Source organism: Scomber japonicus, chromosome 5, assembly GCF_027409825.1.
Source record: "Scomber japonicus isolate fScoJap1 chromosome 5, fScoJap1.pri, whole genome shotgun sequence".
Taxonomy (NCBI): Eukaryota; Metazoa; Chordata; class Actinopteri; order Scombriformes; family Scombridae; genus Scomber; species Scomber japonicus.
Window position 1 is genome coordinate 29,230,961 of NC_070582.1, and position 17,305 is coordinate 29,248,265.

General features: G+C 39.1%; 1 protein-coding gene across 1 annotated transcript; it reads right to left on the reverse strand.

The window, feature by feature from the left end:
* Nucleotides 1-1,016: 1,016 nt before the first annotated feature.
* Nucleotides 1,017-10,039, reverse strand: klhdc4 (kelch domain containing 4). Its single transcript, XM_053318610.1, has 13 exons — nucleotides 9,841-10,039; nucleotides 8,655-8,746; nucleotides 7,650-7,728; nucleotides 7,312-7,410; nucleotides 6,725-6,861; nucleotides 6,459-6,551; nucleotides 5,523-5,685; nucleotides 5,359-5,437; nucleotides 5,061-5,269; nucleotides 3,671-3,893; nucleotides 3,286-3,474; nucleotides 2,951-3,082; nucleotides 1,017-1,825 (listed from the first exon to the last, which is right to left on the reverse strand). The coding sequence occupies exons 1-13, from the start codon at nucleotides 9,937-9,939 to the stop codon at nucleotides 1,653-1,655; spliced, it is 1,767 nt and encodes a 588-aa protein (XP_053174585.1). The 5' UTR covers nucleotides 9,940-10,039; the 3' UTR covers nucleotides 1,017-1,652.
* Nucleotides 10,040-17,305: the final 7,266 nt, after the last annotated feature.

Here is a 17,305-nt window from a genome sequence, read left to right on the forward strand (position 1 = left end):
ACTGAATTCTCAGCTCAGCTCACCTTTTCACTCTTCCCGGTCTCTCGCCTGTTCGCTGAGCTGAGGAGGAGTAAAACTCAGACAAAGGAAATGTGTTGCTGCGAGCTATCTGCAGGGGGCACAACACACCAACATGACATATGTATCTGTTAATTTGGGAGAAAAGAAGGGTCCGGGTAACGAGAAGTGTCGAGGAAAAGCAACTTTGCTGAGGATGAATAAGGTAACCAGTAGGAAAGACTAGAATGAAGACTGTCATCATATTTTCATTTCACCTACACTTCAAGTACTTTTCTCCACTTTCTGCTCCAAGTTTTAATGATATTTTTATTTTTTACCACAATTAAATTTGCCACATTCAAATGAGGCATCATTAACAACCGATTTCAAGTGTAAAAGGAGAGTAAAGTGGTTTCTAAATAACTACATCTATATGTATGTATCCCATTCTAATACACTAAAAGCTTTAATGGAGTTGCTTGCATATCTGTTCAATATTTGTACGTTTTTTAAAAAAAGTCAAGTTTGTGGTCTTGGAACTGTGAACTCCCTCCTCCACCTGTGTGACTGACTGCACTGACAAACATGTCCACCAGATGGGGGCAAATCTTTTCGAGAAATACAATGGTACATTATGACTTTAAAATAATTTGGAGAGATTTTAACCATTTGTTTTTTCATCATTTTAATTACTCTCAAGTTCATTTGCAGTGATAATTAACTTTTGGGTGCTTGGGAACATCAACAAAAATAATAATGTATGTAACCCCCAATGGGTCTCAAAGTTGCATTCACCAGTTTAAACAATACAACAAATGATTATGTGTAATGTAAATTGTGTTTCTTGTAGTATTACACCCACACAAGTCATCACCCTACTTTGCATTTATTTTATTTTTTCTTAGCATCTTTGACGCCTACTAATGTTTACTACTGAATCAGACAGCTTTTTAGTATTTAGTTATGCTCCCTGCCCAGCACCAAACAGCAGGCTTCTACTGCCCCAATTAGTCAAAAAAGAAATATTAAAAAAAAAAATCACCCAATCAATTATTATAATGAATGAATGCAGTTTTAAGTGTGGGCTGGTTGTAATTCTTGAAGTTTTAGGGAGCAAATTAGTTATAAATCACAGGCGACAGTAAATGTTGACTGTATAGCTGTTTTGGCTTCAATACAACAATGAAAGAGGAATGCTATAGAACTGTTGTTTTTTTTAATGTGTGTAAACAAAGAAACATGATTTGTATGTACAATGTACATAAGTCAGTCCTGACAGACACAAAAACCAAATGTCTTGATGTTAACGCTGGATTGCACCACAATGTGTCTCCAAGTATTTAAACACTGGTTTTAAAACTGACACCTGCAGTTGAGTTAAATATTATGTGGTGGACTCAGTGAGTAAACTGGATGGTATTCTCACAAATTAAAAATAAATTCAAATTCATTTGATTCATGTGTTTTCCGTTTTAAATTTAAATGAACATTGACATTACTGAAATATTTGCAGCACCGTCCAAAAGACATTTACAAGTGTTGTATATAAGGTAAAAAATATTTCACACACACACACACGCGTGCACGCACGCACACACACACACACACACACACACACGCACACAGAGTCACTCAACATTTGGCGTGTCCCGCTACTGGTCTTCATAGAAGACTTTAGCCATGGCGAGGGCCACCTTGGCAACCTTTTTGTCTTTGACGTCTGGGCCCATGTTGTTGCGTGCCAGTCCTATCCAGTACTGCTCTGTACGAGCCTGGTAATCCGTCACCGTCTCCCCCTCCTGCACCGCTGGGTGCTCATCTTCATCTGAAAACACACAGTCAGGTGGAGAGGTTAAAGGTGCATTTTTGACCAAATGATTTTGACCAAATCATGGTCAAAATGCAATCCAATCCAGCTATTTTCTTGTCAAATGACAACCTGATGTCTTATTATTTAAAGTGTCCAGCTGATGGGAGAGGAGACTGCCAGTGAGCTTAAAATGCAGTGTCACTTTTAAGGGAGTGTTTCTGCTTTCAGTGTCCTACTAATTAGATTAGGTACAGGAAATTGAAATGTACAGGATGGGTCTAACACCTGCTGTTTTACACAGGTCACATCTGTAGTCAAAAGGTGAAAACAAATGTACAATATCTTCTTTGGATTGGAAACAGCTTTGTTAAATATGAAAAATGATCAGGTTTTAACAGGTAAAAAGATTGAATTGGTTGCATTACTTGAAATGTCAGATCCAGCTTGTGTTAGACCCACACAAGGGGGTAAAAATTGGGATTATAAAGCAACTGATACAGATATGGATATTGCTATTTAAGAGTTTAAATATCAAGAAATCATGTTGGCCAGTATTCTTTTTTTTTTTTTTTTTTTTACATAAACACATAAAATATATACAATTTGAATAACTCGTTTTTAAATATCTGTAACGCATACAGGCACAGATTTACACTGAAGTCTCAAATCTGACTAAGCTGTAAAAAGGTTATAAGACAAAGGAAATAAAACTGAATACATCAATAAATAATACAGTCAAATAATTAAAACTGAGCCTCCAATCAGTTGATAAAAAAAGCAGCAGGATTATCATTCCTTTCCTATGATAAAACATTATTATTGTTTTTTTTATTTTACACATCTGTTGATCTTTTACTAGTTCATTTTATTTTTTCACTGTTACAAATCATTTAGCAATTATTTATTTTTCCTTACCACACTTCTAAGTCCTCATATGTAAATTAGGCAATTAGCGTGTAAAGTCACATACTGACACCATAATAACTTTAAGTTTAGTCACATTTCCACGTGTTTGAAATGTTGTTGAACATGTAATGTGGTGTATGTTCTGATCTGCTTGTTGCTTATTATAAACCTCATGAAAAAGAAATGAGAGGAGAAGAAACAGACAGATAACAAACAGGTAAAATAATCCCTTGCCTTCCCCGTCCTCGCTTTCCTCTTCAGAATCCTCCTCGTCTTCCTCCCCTTCTGCTCCTTTCGCTCCCTCCTCCTCCTCCTCTTCCTCCTCCTCCTCCTCTGAGTCAGACTCTTCCAGCCACTCCTGCATCTCTGTGGAGAACAAATCATTAATCCAAATGAAACCTTGAACTCATCTCTGCCGTCTCATCGCAGCTCTGACTCCTCTCCTGCATCACGCTGGTTTCGGGACCGCCTGCTGAGCTGCACCTGATTACATTTCAGATCATTTTCTGTCTCTGTGTGTGGCTCTTTTCACACTCTGTGACATGTTTTTGTTTGACTGGCTGACTCACTTGGATCAATTTCCACTAAAACCTCCCACTGGTCCATCTTGTGCAGGTCCAGGCAGTAGAAGTCGCTCAGGGTGAACTGGCGGCTGCCCACCTCGAACATCCCCCCGTACAGGAAGAGCTTGCCCTGACGCACCGCTGCCATGGCGCTGGACCTCGGGCAGGGCTCCACCAGGGGAGCCGAGGCCGAATCTGAGGGGAAGAAGAAATAAACAACACATATCTGAATCTGAAGTCAGAAGAATTCATTTAAAACTAGACTTAAAAAGACACAAATGTGTAATTATCCAACCTCTCTATATCTTTTATTCTTATATATCTACTAATTGGGGGCAATAACTTCTTCTTTTTTAATTGTGTTTATTTGTGTTTATTTGTGTAATCTTACCATCGTCCTCCTCTTCATCCTCCTCCTCTTCCTCTTCCTCTTGCCCAGCTCCAGGGATCACTTCCTTGATGGTCATCACTGTGCCGTCCTCTGTGACGATCTCCTTGACGACTTCCGTGGGACCTTGAGGCGCCTCCTCCCCCGCCTCCTGTTCCTCCGCTCCCTCCCCCTCCGCTTCACCCTTCTTCCCCCTCCGTCGTTTCTTCTTCTCAGTCTTGTTGCCCTGGACAGGACGGACGGAAAGAAACAAAACCAAACGATGAACGGCAGTCCTTCAACACAGATTAATCACAGTCAACAAGTGCCAACATTAAAAGGTGAGTCTTCATATTGTCCTTTTAAAGGAGGAGGTGAATATAAAAATCTAATGAAGTTCATGGATGTCTGAAGCAATCAACAACAACAAAATCTTAGCTGATTTAAAAGGTGATAGTGAGTCATCTTGGTTGGTCTTGTTCACAACTTTACAACTGGCCTCACATTGGCAACAAACCAAACCTTTAAAATCAGAAATACAAAGGCCAACTCTTTGTCCGCTAACATTTATAAGATAACAATAACGATAAGCAAAGTGTTCAAAATAGTACTCCACTGATTTAGCATCGCACACCTGTAATTGTTGGATTCACAATAGAGTTAAAAATATATATATATATATATATATATATATATAAGGATCAAGAATGATGCAGCAGAACCAGATATATTCTTTTTCTAGTCCATGTGTCATCCTCCTTGTCAAAACTTGTCTCCTACATTACCCACAATGCAACTTGGCCCTACTAACTGCACAGATTCAGGTGTGTTATGGTAGTAGCGGCTAATGTAGCCTCAAGCAACTAGCCTCATAGGTTTCTAACCTCGTTGTCACTCTCCAATCCCACCCCCGACCCCTTGCATCATTATGCTATTATATATTATTATAATATCAGTGGTATAAAATGATCTTCAAATGACAATAATATCGCTTATCACGATTATTTCCGAGACAATATATCGTCCAAAAAAAGTAGTTATCGTGACAGGCCTGAAGGTGGGTTTGTACAGTGAGTCAAAAGTGTGCTGAAAGATAAAGTTGCAAGCCTTGTTATTGTTGTAGTAGTGAAGATATGAATGTGGTACACCAACAACTGTGGTACACCAACAGTAGCAGCTGAAGATCTAAATAAATCTACCTAACCGATCAGCTGAAAAAGTCTGCTAGTCCACAAGCTCGGGCAAGAGACATCTCCAATCAATGTGAAACAGTCGACAGCACACGAATGTAAACAGGGGCAATGCACCGTGAAGAGAACTGAAGATACACTTGCACAGAGGGATGACACCAGTGTGTAAAGAGTGTTGTTGAGCTCAGAGTCAACAAGTGGTCTATAAAGTGGTCTCGCCTCACCCTGAGCTGACCGGGGAACCAGCGGCTCTTCACCGTGTCGTACAGGTAGATGTCGTTGTAAAAGTCGCCCTCCAGCGTCTCCTCCTCTTCTTCGTCACAAACCCCTCCAAAGAGCACCGCCCGCCCGGCTGGACCCACCGCTATGGAGAAACCAGAGCGAGGAGGAGGCTTGCTGCCAGAAGGGCTCACCCTGGACCACGACCACTTCTCTGGAGAATAGAGAGATACAGAAAAATCACAAAATAGAATAATGATAATGCATGAGTTGAAATATTGTAGTCGCTCTTTTTTTATGTACCTTGGCCCTCTTTGCCATCTCGCTTCAGGAGGAACATGTCAGAGTGGATGGTCCCCTTCTCCACATCCTTTTTGACTCTCTACATGAACACAAACATGATTATTAGGCACACAACATTACAGAAAACACACTCACAGCATCAGACTACAAACACACACACATACCACTTTAGAGTATCCCCCATAGATGATGACACCCGAGCCGTCGGGCATGGAGGTCATCTGACAGGCGGAGCGCGGCAATGGGGGGGTGCCTGACGGAGAGAGGCGTGACCAGGAGAAAGTGTCCAAAGAGAAAGAGTAGACATCGTTGTAGTAGATAAAATCCCTGAAAGAGGAGGAGAGAAAAGAGAACTGAAGGGTTTGACACATTTATGAGCGTACGAGGTTATAAAGCTTCAACTTTATGATCTGTTGCTAAAAGGTTAGCACTTTAGCGAACCTGAAACTTCAAGCTGCGTGAAGCTACCACACATGAATGGCTTTAAATGGCAGGTAGAGACTCAGAATTTAAACTTGAGCTCATTACTTGGTGAGGTCATGGCTTTCCCACATAAAGGATACTGCTTTCATCATAATAGATAAACCTATAGAATTCTACTACATTAACAAATGAAAAATAATTCATTTTCTTGCTGAGTTATGAGAAGATTGACAGCACTTTCATGCCTGTGCATTAAATCTGATTTAGCTTGGCATAATGACTGGAAACAGGGGGAAACAGTTAATCTGGCTGTCTGCAAAAGTAAGAAAATTTGCCGAAAAGCACTTAACATGTTCCAATCAACATGTTTTATTTCATTTGTGTTATTTGTACAAAAACTGTGTAAGAACAACACCTTGTGAATATGTATTTTAGTTACATTTCTAACCCTTATTTTATACCACCAGTCTCTACATGTCCCTATAAATGAATCTGGTTTAATAAATGTGATATACTGACTATAACAGATGAAACTTAAATTAGTGGTAGCATCTCAATTAACATTACTCAGAAGAGGGTGTTTCCCTTCACCCATTATACATACCTTTCACACCATCCTCATTATTATACACACTAATAGTAATTTTTTAATTATTATTCAGTAATAGTGTGCATACCTGGTGCTCTCGTGGAAACCTCCAAACACCAGCAGCTGTCTCTTGCTGAGGACCATCCGATGGCCGCTGCGCCCTGATGGACCACCAGTCGCTCTGGAAACATTCAAAAATTACAATTAAATGTCAACGACACCCAACACTCAAGGGGCTTAATCAGATATATTACTAACCAGGTTCCTGTATTCACACAATAAAATCTACTAGCTGTGACTTCCATTCACCCAGCCTTCATCATTCCATCTACTTTCATGACTCTACACACTTACTTGATGTTCTCCCAGGTGTTTGTAGCCAGGTGAAGCACCCAGAGGTCCTTGTAGTGGTAGAACTGTTCCCCGTTTGGTGAGGCAAACTCTCCCCCAAACACCCAGAGCTGGCCTCCACCCTGGGGAACTGCCACCGCCTGAGAGGGAGTGAGACAGGAGGAGGAAGAGGAGGGGGAGTAGCGGTGAGGCACAGAGGGAAGGAAGAGGAAGAGTGCTGCTTAAACAGAGCGACATAAAGAGGTTTGATGTCCTCAGATGTAATTGCTTTTCTTGCAACAGTCCATCAGCCGTGATGACATTGCTGATAAGTTTCAAAGATTCCCCTCATTTTTGCTACAGCAGTGTGCCCTCTTGTGGTTGAAATGAAGAATTACATGAGTGATCAAGAACTTTTTTTTTTGCTTGCTTTGAAGTGATGTTACAGAAATGAAATAAAACTGCTGCTGATACCTGACACAGGATTAGGGAGGAAATAGTGGAGAAGGTGGTGCTTTCTGGTAGATACATTATCAATGTGAGCTGAAATGTTACCGGAGCGTGCACCAAAAAGTGGCCTGAGGATGGTCTGCTGTGAGGGAGTGGTGTACCTGGTGAGCACAGCGTGGTGGAGGAGGGTTGGGGATCTCTGACTTAACCCAGCTGTTCTTCTTGATGTTGTAGAAGAACAGATCGTTGTGCAGGTATGTCTGGAGAAAAAAAAGAAGAAGAAGAAAGAATTAGTGATCTCAAATCTCAGCTGAACAATTGTTTACAGCGAGAACATGTTAAAGAAGCTGCCATTGCTACTTTCCATATCTTTCTGTGTGTGTGTGTGTGTGTGTGTGTGTGTGTGTGTGTGTGTGTGTGTGTGTGTGTGTGTGTGTGTGTGTGTGCAAAGTAAACTGTTTATTAAATCAGAATAATGCACAGAAACACTTTTTACTACCTTCTTTCCATTGAAGAATTCTCCTCCAAACAGGATGAGTTCATCTTTCTCAGGATGGGCAGACAAAGACGCGCTCAATCTGAAAAGAATGACGGGACAAAAGAGAAGACAATCAGTATATAAGCCAAGCAACAACTGTACTTCTCCCAGATGATAAAGAGTTTTGGGGTGTGTGGAAAACGTACTACACTTTTCTACAACTCTCGTTATCTTTTCTGGTATTACTGGGTTTTTTGGGTTTTTTTTCCAACATTATATTTATTGAACATTTTTCAGGATAGGTCAGCTTACATCACATACATGCAATCACACCATATCAACATATACAAACTGACCAACATTACAAAAGAACATCTTCTCAGACAAATACAATTATAGATATAGAAGACAATTAGGGGTATTTCCTTTCTCAATTTCATCACTAATTATGATATCACATACATCAGTTTTATTCACTCTCTACATCCTCTGTTAGATCTAAACTTTTTATAAATACAGTAAAAGATCCCCATATTTTTTCAAACAAACCTTGCTTCCCTTTTTGTATGTATGTTATTTTTTCAAGAGGTAAGGTGAAGAGCATTTGCCTGGCCCAAAAAGTCATACTTGGACTACAAGTTTTTTTCCAAAACATTGCAATTGATCTCTTAGCATGTAGAAGACAAATATTTATCAGTGTTTGTTCACTCTTAAGGAACTTGTGACCTTTTGGATATAATCCTAAAATAAAGAAACCAGGTTCCATAGGAATCTCTTTAGATGTAATCTTCTGTATTGCTCTTTTAACCTCCCTCCAGAAAGCATTTACTTTGCGACATTGCTAAACACAATGAAAAAACGTACCTTTTGGTATTACTGGGTTTAATAAGAATAAGAAGAGGCTGTGTGAGGCTGACACAGTTAATGGCTAGAAGGGTCATTGGTGTTATGTGTTGGATAATGTTTCATGTTCTAGTCTGTGTGTGTGTTCACTCCATAAAGACAATAAAGTTAAAGTTGTTTCACCTTGGTGATGGAGGTGGACATGTTGTTTCTACAACCTGGGTCTTCTTTGCATCCAGACTCTGAAATTCAGCAATTAGAGCTTCCAAATCCTCCTAGAGACAGGGAAGAAAGAGGAAAAAAGAAGATTGTGAATGTCTCTCCACTCATAAATTATATGTTTTTCTTCTTGTTCCTTCAGTTGGATGTTTGAGCTTCACTGTGCAGAATGATGTATGTGCAGAGTTTGACACTAGAAGCATTCATCTGCTGAAAGTGGAAAGTTTCTCTGAGCTCATTGGAAATCAGATTTTTAAGGGGAGGGGCCTACCAGCAGGATTTGTGACATCACAACTAGTTTGGAGCCAATCCTGGTCCAATATTCAACTTAAACCAGTGTGATGTGGAAAGAGACATCTTGTGTCCAACAGTTGAACTTATGAGATGAGGTTTATTAAAACTGGTACTCGAGAAAAGCTCACTTAAGGTGGACCAAACTTTAAGGTGGACTATCTATTCTCATTGTAGTGACAATCTCAGCTGCTACTAAACAGCGAGTGGAGAAATGTGTGGCTGCTGGGTCTCTCCTGAGTTTTGCTGCTGTGGTTGTGGCACATTTGAAAAGGACTGATGTGTATATGAACTATTTAACTCATAAGATCCATTCTTTTGTGAGCATCACACTCACTCATAAAAATGGTCCCAAACACAACTCAAAATTCTCCCCAGCACCTCCAAAATAGGTAAGTATGGTGTTTGAACCAATTGTATCATGTCAACTGCAATTGTGGCATAAAATGATCTTCAAATGATAATAATATCGTTTATCACCATTATTTCATTATTTCTGGGACAATATATTGTCCAACAAAAGCAGCTGAAGCGACAGGGCGAACATATTCATCAAGGGAGGAGGAGATTTAGTTTAAAAGATTTTAAGATAATTTAAGTTTTTTTGTGGAAAACTGTATGAAACACAAATTCTTATAGAAAGTACAGTCAATTAAATACAGTTTAAAACATGCATGAAGGAGCTCTTTAATGTTATAGGTCCCAGTAATATTGTATGTTGTCGTCTTGCATTGATTTGGTTTGAGAGTTGACAGTTTTTAGCAAACCACCAGCTTTCACAACATGTTAACTATCAGCTCTAAGTAGAAATATTAATATTAAATGTTAAACATGTAGTCCAGCACAGGTTCAATGTTACCTCTTCTCGTTTGGACCTCTTTGAAACTTTCTTCTCCATCTTGGCAGCAGTCTTCTCCGCTCCCTTCACCTTCTTTTCATTCTTGCCTTTTTTGCCCATGGCTGCTGACGGTTAGCTTTAACTTTTCGGTGTTTTTAAAATCTGTTATTTCACTGAAGTCGGTGACACATGGATATCCAAATACATTCACATGTTCTGATGTTTTTCCTCCGACGAGCAGGATTTACTTCCGGCAATAAACGCCAGCAATAAAAGTGTGTAAATGTCACAGCGCCCCCTAGAGCCTCAGAGGAGATCTGCTTTACTGCTCTGCTCTGATTTTGTAAGCAGGGTGCGGCATGTTACCACATCCTGAACACTCAGGCTGATGAAACACACCAAGTTTATTACCTTACACATCTGACAGCGTGCAGCCTGATAGAATATATGTTATCTCAAAACAGTTGTCACTTTCATGGTTGGATATACGCTGGGTGAAGGCAGAAAAACTTTACATTTGGTTTCAAGTAGCAGAAAAAGTTTATTTAGACATACACTTCTATAATTTGTGATTCAAATATAAACATATACAAACATATAATCATAGTCAGAGACTGTAAATGTATGTAGAAAGAGTAAAGAGTCTGTATACAGGTCATTAGTCATGGACATGGACTAAGGTCATTAGTCCATGGACATGGACTTAGGTCATTAGTCCATGTCCCTTTAAAAATCTATTAAATAAGGCCCTGAAGTATATATTTTCTTACTTGGTTAATTACATAATCTTATTTTTACAACATGAATGTCTCAATGTTGCCACTGTACACTGCCAGATATAAAATTCAGATGGAAAAATACAGAATTATTAATAGCCTAGTTATCTACATATTTTCCCTGGCTCATAAGCATTCAGATTTAAACATATCAAGACAATAAATACTGAAATCAGCATGTAAAATTCCCAAAATATGCATATTTTTAATTGTAGGTTGCAATTTCCCAGGAAAAATACCAAGTATGTGACTTCAATTGTCCTCAGTGCTTCAGTAACTTATAGAGGGGAATATTTTAGAAAATAAAATTAATTAATCAATTAATTAAAAAGATTAGATAGATAAAAATGAATAAAAAGATAAATAAAGTTCTTGACACAACCATGTCATAGCCCGTGAAGCATGTATTGACCCACATGTTTAGCATGTTTGAATTCACGTGTCCATTTATGTTCAGTGTATGTGGAATGTCACAGAAAGAGAGCGACAGGTACTAATGAGCAAGAAAGTCTTGACACCCTGATATGGCATTTGTTTATCACTAAAATGCCTCTGACAGGCCCTGCACAGACAACAGCACTCCATCCTGTTTAATATTTGTTAATTTTCAGCAAAAATCTGACTTTGATGAGAAGATGCTCGAAATTGAGCCACTTTCTGTCAAACTTAAATTACACATTATTGAGATACAACACTCACGGAGTTATGGCCAATTTAAAAAGTCTTTAAAAATGACAGTACACGTTTTAACCAGAAGAGGGCAGCTGCGTGTTTCTTTGGACTCATTTCAAACCTCATCAAGATAACTTGAACCACAGCATTGCAACAGCATGACCACTTTGAGGTGTGTTTATTCTTTAATTTTGATAATTAAAGGTTGTGGAATATTTTAGTGGCTGACACTCAAGGCAGTGGCAGATATTTTAAGAGATAAAATGTGATTATTCAGTAATGATATCTGCTTTGTTCAGGCTGAAAAAGTGTAGGCTATTAAATGTGCCAGTCAAATGATTGTGTGTTGCCTGCTGATTTATGTTGCTTAAACAAAAACAGCGAGGACATCTTATCTGATTTCCGCACATGTGAATTGTCTATTGCTGGTTAAATTGATGTCTTATCTGTCGTCTCTATAATTTCTAATAATTTCATATCCGTCCAAAGTGATTGGAATGGAAGCCACAATGTTTTAAGCTGACACATGAATTAATAAAGGCCAGTTCCTGCTGTGGGTATCAGCTCTGTCCAACCATCTGTCAGCATATTGTGATATTCATTTTCCTTCCCAGCATCTACAAACACTCATAAAAACCTACACGCACATGTACACACACACACTTGTGTTAGCTGGCCACACACACACACTCAAACGAACACACATACAGCACATGACTGCTCTGCCCACCGCCCACTCCTGACAGCTAACCTTTGTTGCTTTCCGAGACACCCCAGGGTGTGTCCTACTGTGTGTATACTTGTATTAGTCATGTTGTGGGGACTTAAATCTGTTTACACAGGTACATTGCAGGCACTCGCCTTCCTTTTGGGGACAAACAACGTAAATCTTCCAATTTCAGGGTGAAGACAGTTAAAATAAGGTTGAGGAGGAAATTAATGTAACAAAATTCAATGTCATCTGAAGTGATGGAAACACAACTGTGTGTGTGTGCATGGCGGCGGCGGGGGGGGGGGGGGGGGGGGGTGCACATGAGAGATTGCGTGCAAGTGAATTTTTATTTCCATTTACAGGCTTATTTGATATGATCTTTTGCATTCCTCTGTGTGTGTGTGTGTGTGTGTGTGTGTGTGTGTGTGTGTGTGTGTGTGTGTGTGTGTCTGTCTTAATATAGAGAAGAGTTTAGCGTCTAAGGGTCCACATCCTCATCTTCTTCTTCAGGGCCTTTCATGGCAGTCACGCATTTCATTACAAGCTCTCCACTTGTGCTGGTATAAGTCGTGCAAGCAACAGATTAAATAATGAAAACTACAGATTCTTGTTCTGATATGACACATTCTCCCTTTTTTCTGGGAGCCAGACCCACTAAACTTCACTGCAGTCATGTGATGGACTCATGAGACATGAGCCCACAAGCCATACTGGTTCCCAGAAGATTGTTCTTAAGGCCAGACTACATTTTAATGCCCTATGAGCAAAGACGTGGCACTTTTGGGATACGAGTTCTACTGGTGAGATCAGACACGTGGCAATGATGATCTTTACACCACACCTGTGATGATTCTAAATGCCAAAGTTGAGATGACTGGCTGTCAAATGTGGAGGTGTTGTGGTTGCAACAGATGAAGGCATTGCTTTTGTAGCAGAGTTAATACCCTATAATAACCTTACTACAATTTGCATGTTACAATTGGAAAGAATGTTTGCTATTTCAATTACTGCATGTTTAAATGACAACATGCAAGTTACAGGCATGCAAGTAAAACTATCCACCCACACTATCAACACAGGTTTGAGGGGATTTATTTAGTGTGAAGGATATTTAGACAAAGTGTTGATTAATTTAGCTGAGAGTGAGTCTTGAAGAGGATTGCAGAAAGGGATCATCAAGAGGAAAGGGAGGACAATATTTCTCAGCTAGTTGTTCAAGCAACAAAGGCATTACATGTTTTTAAATATCATGTACATCATGTATCAACTTGTTTCTCCTGAGTTTTCTTCTTCTCTTCTCAATACAAAAAAATATTTGAATTGGTTTACTTGAGTTTACTTGAATTGATGTGTCTTAAGTTTTGGGTTGTTTTTTACATTTTACTCGACATTATTAGAAGAAAGTCGACTTGAAGGTACTTAACTTCGCTTGACTTGATGTGACCCAGCTTGAAGTTACTTGAAGAGACCATAAAGAGACTTGAAGTGACTTGGCATGACTTGATTTAATTTGAAGTGACTAGAAGCGTCTTGACTTGATCAACTCGGCTTGTTTTGAGGTTACTCCATTTGACTAGACATGGCTTCAGATGATATGACGTGCGTACTGGATCACTAGATGTGAGTAATTTGAAATGACTTGGTTGGTCTTGTAGTCTAGTTTGACTTGACTTGATCTGATTTGACTTCCTGGTCATTCAACATAATTTACCTGAACTTGACAACACAGGTACGTTTCAAGCCCAGCTCAGTGCGCTAAAAGGGAACATGGACATCTTCTCTGAACAAATGTTATTTACTCTGACGAAGACATAAGAACAGATGGCTGGTTTGCATCTGTACCCCTCATCGTGCACACACACTCAGACACACACACTCACGTACAAATGCTTCTGTGACTCAGCATCATTGCGTCAATACTGCCATCAACACTGTGCCGTATGCCTGTTAACCTGAGTGTCTGGTCGTGACTGACGCTGGAGGGAGAGAATAAAGGACAGACGAGATGAGATGAGGAGAAATGGTGGGACCAGAAAAGAAGCGGAAATTACCCAGGCTGTGATTATAAAGGTTCTCAAATAGATGCCGTTGCTGCATACACACAAACAACAAAGCTGGGTAGAAATACACACACACACACACACACGCACAATTGCACACCAACATTGAAAATGCTTATCTTCCTTCTGTTCCTCCTGCAACCAATCCAAATGTAAAAATTTACAAGCTAATTCTGGGCTTCTGCTATATGTGAGCAACACTAAGTCTTACTCTTATATCAGCCTAATCCCTGACAAATAGAATTGAAATTTCTGAGCGCGTACTGTTTTTGGCATTTCTTCAAAACTATGAGATTTTTCACCTGAATGTGTTTTGGGTTTCAATATTTTGGGTAATACGGTTTTTTGCTTTCTTGCCTTCTTGCCCACTTTTGAGCGAGAAGACAGATACCACTCAGTGTGCGTTAAATAGGAGCTGGAGCCAAATTAGCTTAGCTTAGCTTAGTTTAGCGTAAATACGGAAAGCAGTGAGAAAGTAGCTAGCTTGGTCCAAGCTTCTGTCCAAAGTAAAACAAGAAATACACCTGCTAACACCTCTTCAGCTCACTAATGTACAGGTTACAGCTATTTGTTTTAATCTGTGCACATGTATAAATGTAAAAATGACCATGTGTTGTTAAAGGGAGTTAGTTATAGAACTATTTATTGGCGAAAAACAGAGGAGTGATGTCATTACCTACAGTTTTGCTGTCACAGGTAAATTAGCAGACGACTAGCAGGGATACGGCACAGAAGTGCTGGGCAGATGAATAAACTCGTGTTCATAATACAACATGTTAAATTAGTTAGCTTTAGTGAGGCTGGCAGGCTAATTTTTAAATGAAGGAGATACCCACGCTAGCTTTTTACCACTACCTTGTGTCTTTATGCTAACTGCCTCCTGACCCCAGTTACGTCCTTAACATATGGACATGAAAGTGGTATCAAACTTCTCATCTCTGTGTTGGAAAGAAACCAAATAAGCATATTTTACAAAATGTTTAAATAGAAGGGGCCACCACACCCATGCACAGCTCTGACTGCTGCATATAGTTATCCCACATTACTGGCCCCCTGCCTCTGGTCCTCACTCTGGTGCTAATTCCTTTAACAATTCATTATGAGATTATAAGAATTTTGATACATCCAGCCTACATTTTTAGCATAAAATACCAGACAGATATATAAAAATATATATATTCTTTTTTTTTAATCTTTTCTCTAAAGCTCAGATTTTTCTTGCTCTAATGGTAACATGCTCTAATTTTAAACCCAATCCTGATTCAAATGTTTATGGACCATTATCATTATAAAATACTTTGATACATATTCTTGCAGAAGAAATAGACACCCAGTGTACTATTTTTAATAATATTTCATCCTTTTCTTTTCATCCATCCTCTCTGTTCTTGGTTTAATCTGTCCTCACTGAGCTGGCACACACACTAATAGCTCTGAAGGTATTTATTTATGTAGCAACAGTCCCCTCTTCTTCTTGGGCCTTCCCACACTCTCATTCCTTTTAGGGATACTTATTAACCTACCTTCTCCCCTCTTTTTTGTGTGTGCATTTTCTTTCTTTTTCTTCTCTCATCGTACTTGTTTTTTTTTTGTATTTTCATTTGGCCTGCTTCTCTAGCAATATAAGACGTTGTCACAATGTTACGGGCTTGACCTATTTACAAGAAGAACAGTGTTACAAATGCTGGAATTTGAACCTTCATCTCCCAAAGTTTTGTAAAAATCCTATCAGCTGCAGAGGAAAGACCAACAAAAATGTTAAGGCGGTGTGTGTTTTCACATCTTCTTCCTCTGCAATCCTTTAAACCTCACAAACAATAGAGAAAGACAAACACAAGTAAACAGTGAGCGTTTGATCCCATGTAGCGCACCACCATGTGTGAGCAGCATGTCCCAGGGAGCATGTAAATACTGCTAAGTGAGGGTGGGTGTCTTTCAGTGTGTTTATACAGGGAAGTGAGAATCGGAGCACACACCTGTCAGTGTTCCCTGTAATGTGGATACAGACTGTTTGTTGTACTGCAGCCACTGTCGTCCAATCTGGCTTCCTCTCAGTCTTTATCAGCAGCAGCAGAGTGTGGGGGAAAAAAAGAAATAGACAGTGAGATGGAATGAAAGGGAGGCTGGCTTTGTAATTTTGTCTATTTTGTGAAGCGGACAAAAATGACAGCTGTGGAAAAGAGAGAAAGGTCCGTTGACGAGGACATAAAACCACAAAGTCTGTTTCTTTCATCTTTTGTCTGTGTCTTCTTTGGAACAGCATTTTCAACACAAACAGCTGTCAGAGTTCAGAACTCCAGTGCCTGAACATAGTTACATAATTAGTCTAAATTTCACGAGAATTTATAATTCTTCAGAAAAACAGTTGAATACTGTATTTAGTGTTAGGAAAGATTGCAAACGATTGATAAAAGTGGTAGAGTTGAAGCCTGGGTGACGGTGTGACCCTAACCTGAACTCAAGGCATAATTGGAGCACATGAGCCTGTTTTCTAGGATGCCCAGTTTTCATTAACATTCCTGTCTTGTTGTTGGGCTGTTATTTATTGAATTAGATTACAGAGCAACATTCACTGCAAAACACACAGTTTGGATTTGTGATAGAGATATTATGGCCTCTTACTCTTCCTACCAAATTCAAAATAATATAGCTGCTAGTTTCATTGAATGATGCTTTCATCAGGACATAATCTTTCTTTTTCTATGTTCATTTCATGAGTTTACACATGCATAAAAACACCTGATCTCAAGATACATTTTTGACTTGGCTTGATATGGATGCATTATAACATGTCAAAGATTCTCAGGGGAGTAAAGATTTTTCCAGAAGCTGTTTATATCTTGATTGTTAATTGAGCAGCAGATACAATATTCCTATGATAAAAAAATAAGATTTTTTTGTATGTTCTTGTGTCCATCCTGTTACTGTGCCACACCAGAGGCGGCTTCTGACAATACTGAGGTGACAGAGCCATTAGCATCACTATCCTCTGATACAACATATGAAAGTTCTTTTTTAACCATATTTTCAAGTACGCCTGTAACAGCTTTCAAATTTGAGTTTAATAAATGTCAAAACTGCAGAGGACTGTAACTATTTCACTGTATCAAAACAACGAGCTAAAAGAGGCTAAACAGTCCTTTAAATAAATGTTAGTTTTTCTTTATTGCTTAAAACCATTTTATCTTGCATCTTATCTTGTGCAAGTGCACAAAAGAAGCCTTTACATACAGCAAACACTATTATACAAAGGTGAGATCCATTTA

What these genes read in the sequence shown, in the direction of transcription:
- klhdc4 (XM_053318610.1), bottom strand. Translation starts at nt 9,939, where the DNA reads ATGGGCAAAAAAGGCAAGAATGAAAAGAAGGTGAAGGGAGCGGAGAAG. An exon ending in ATGGGGGATACTCTAAAGTG is followed by an intron (nt 5,438 to 5,522) that starts GTATGTGTGTGT and finishes GTGTTCATGTAG; the next exon opens with AGAGTCAAAAAGGATGTGGA. An exon ending in GGATGAAGAGGAGGACGATG is followed by an intron (nt 3,475 to 3,670) that starts GTAAGATTACAC and finishes TCTTCCCCTCAG; the next exon opens with ATTCGGCCTCGGCTCCCCTG.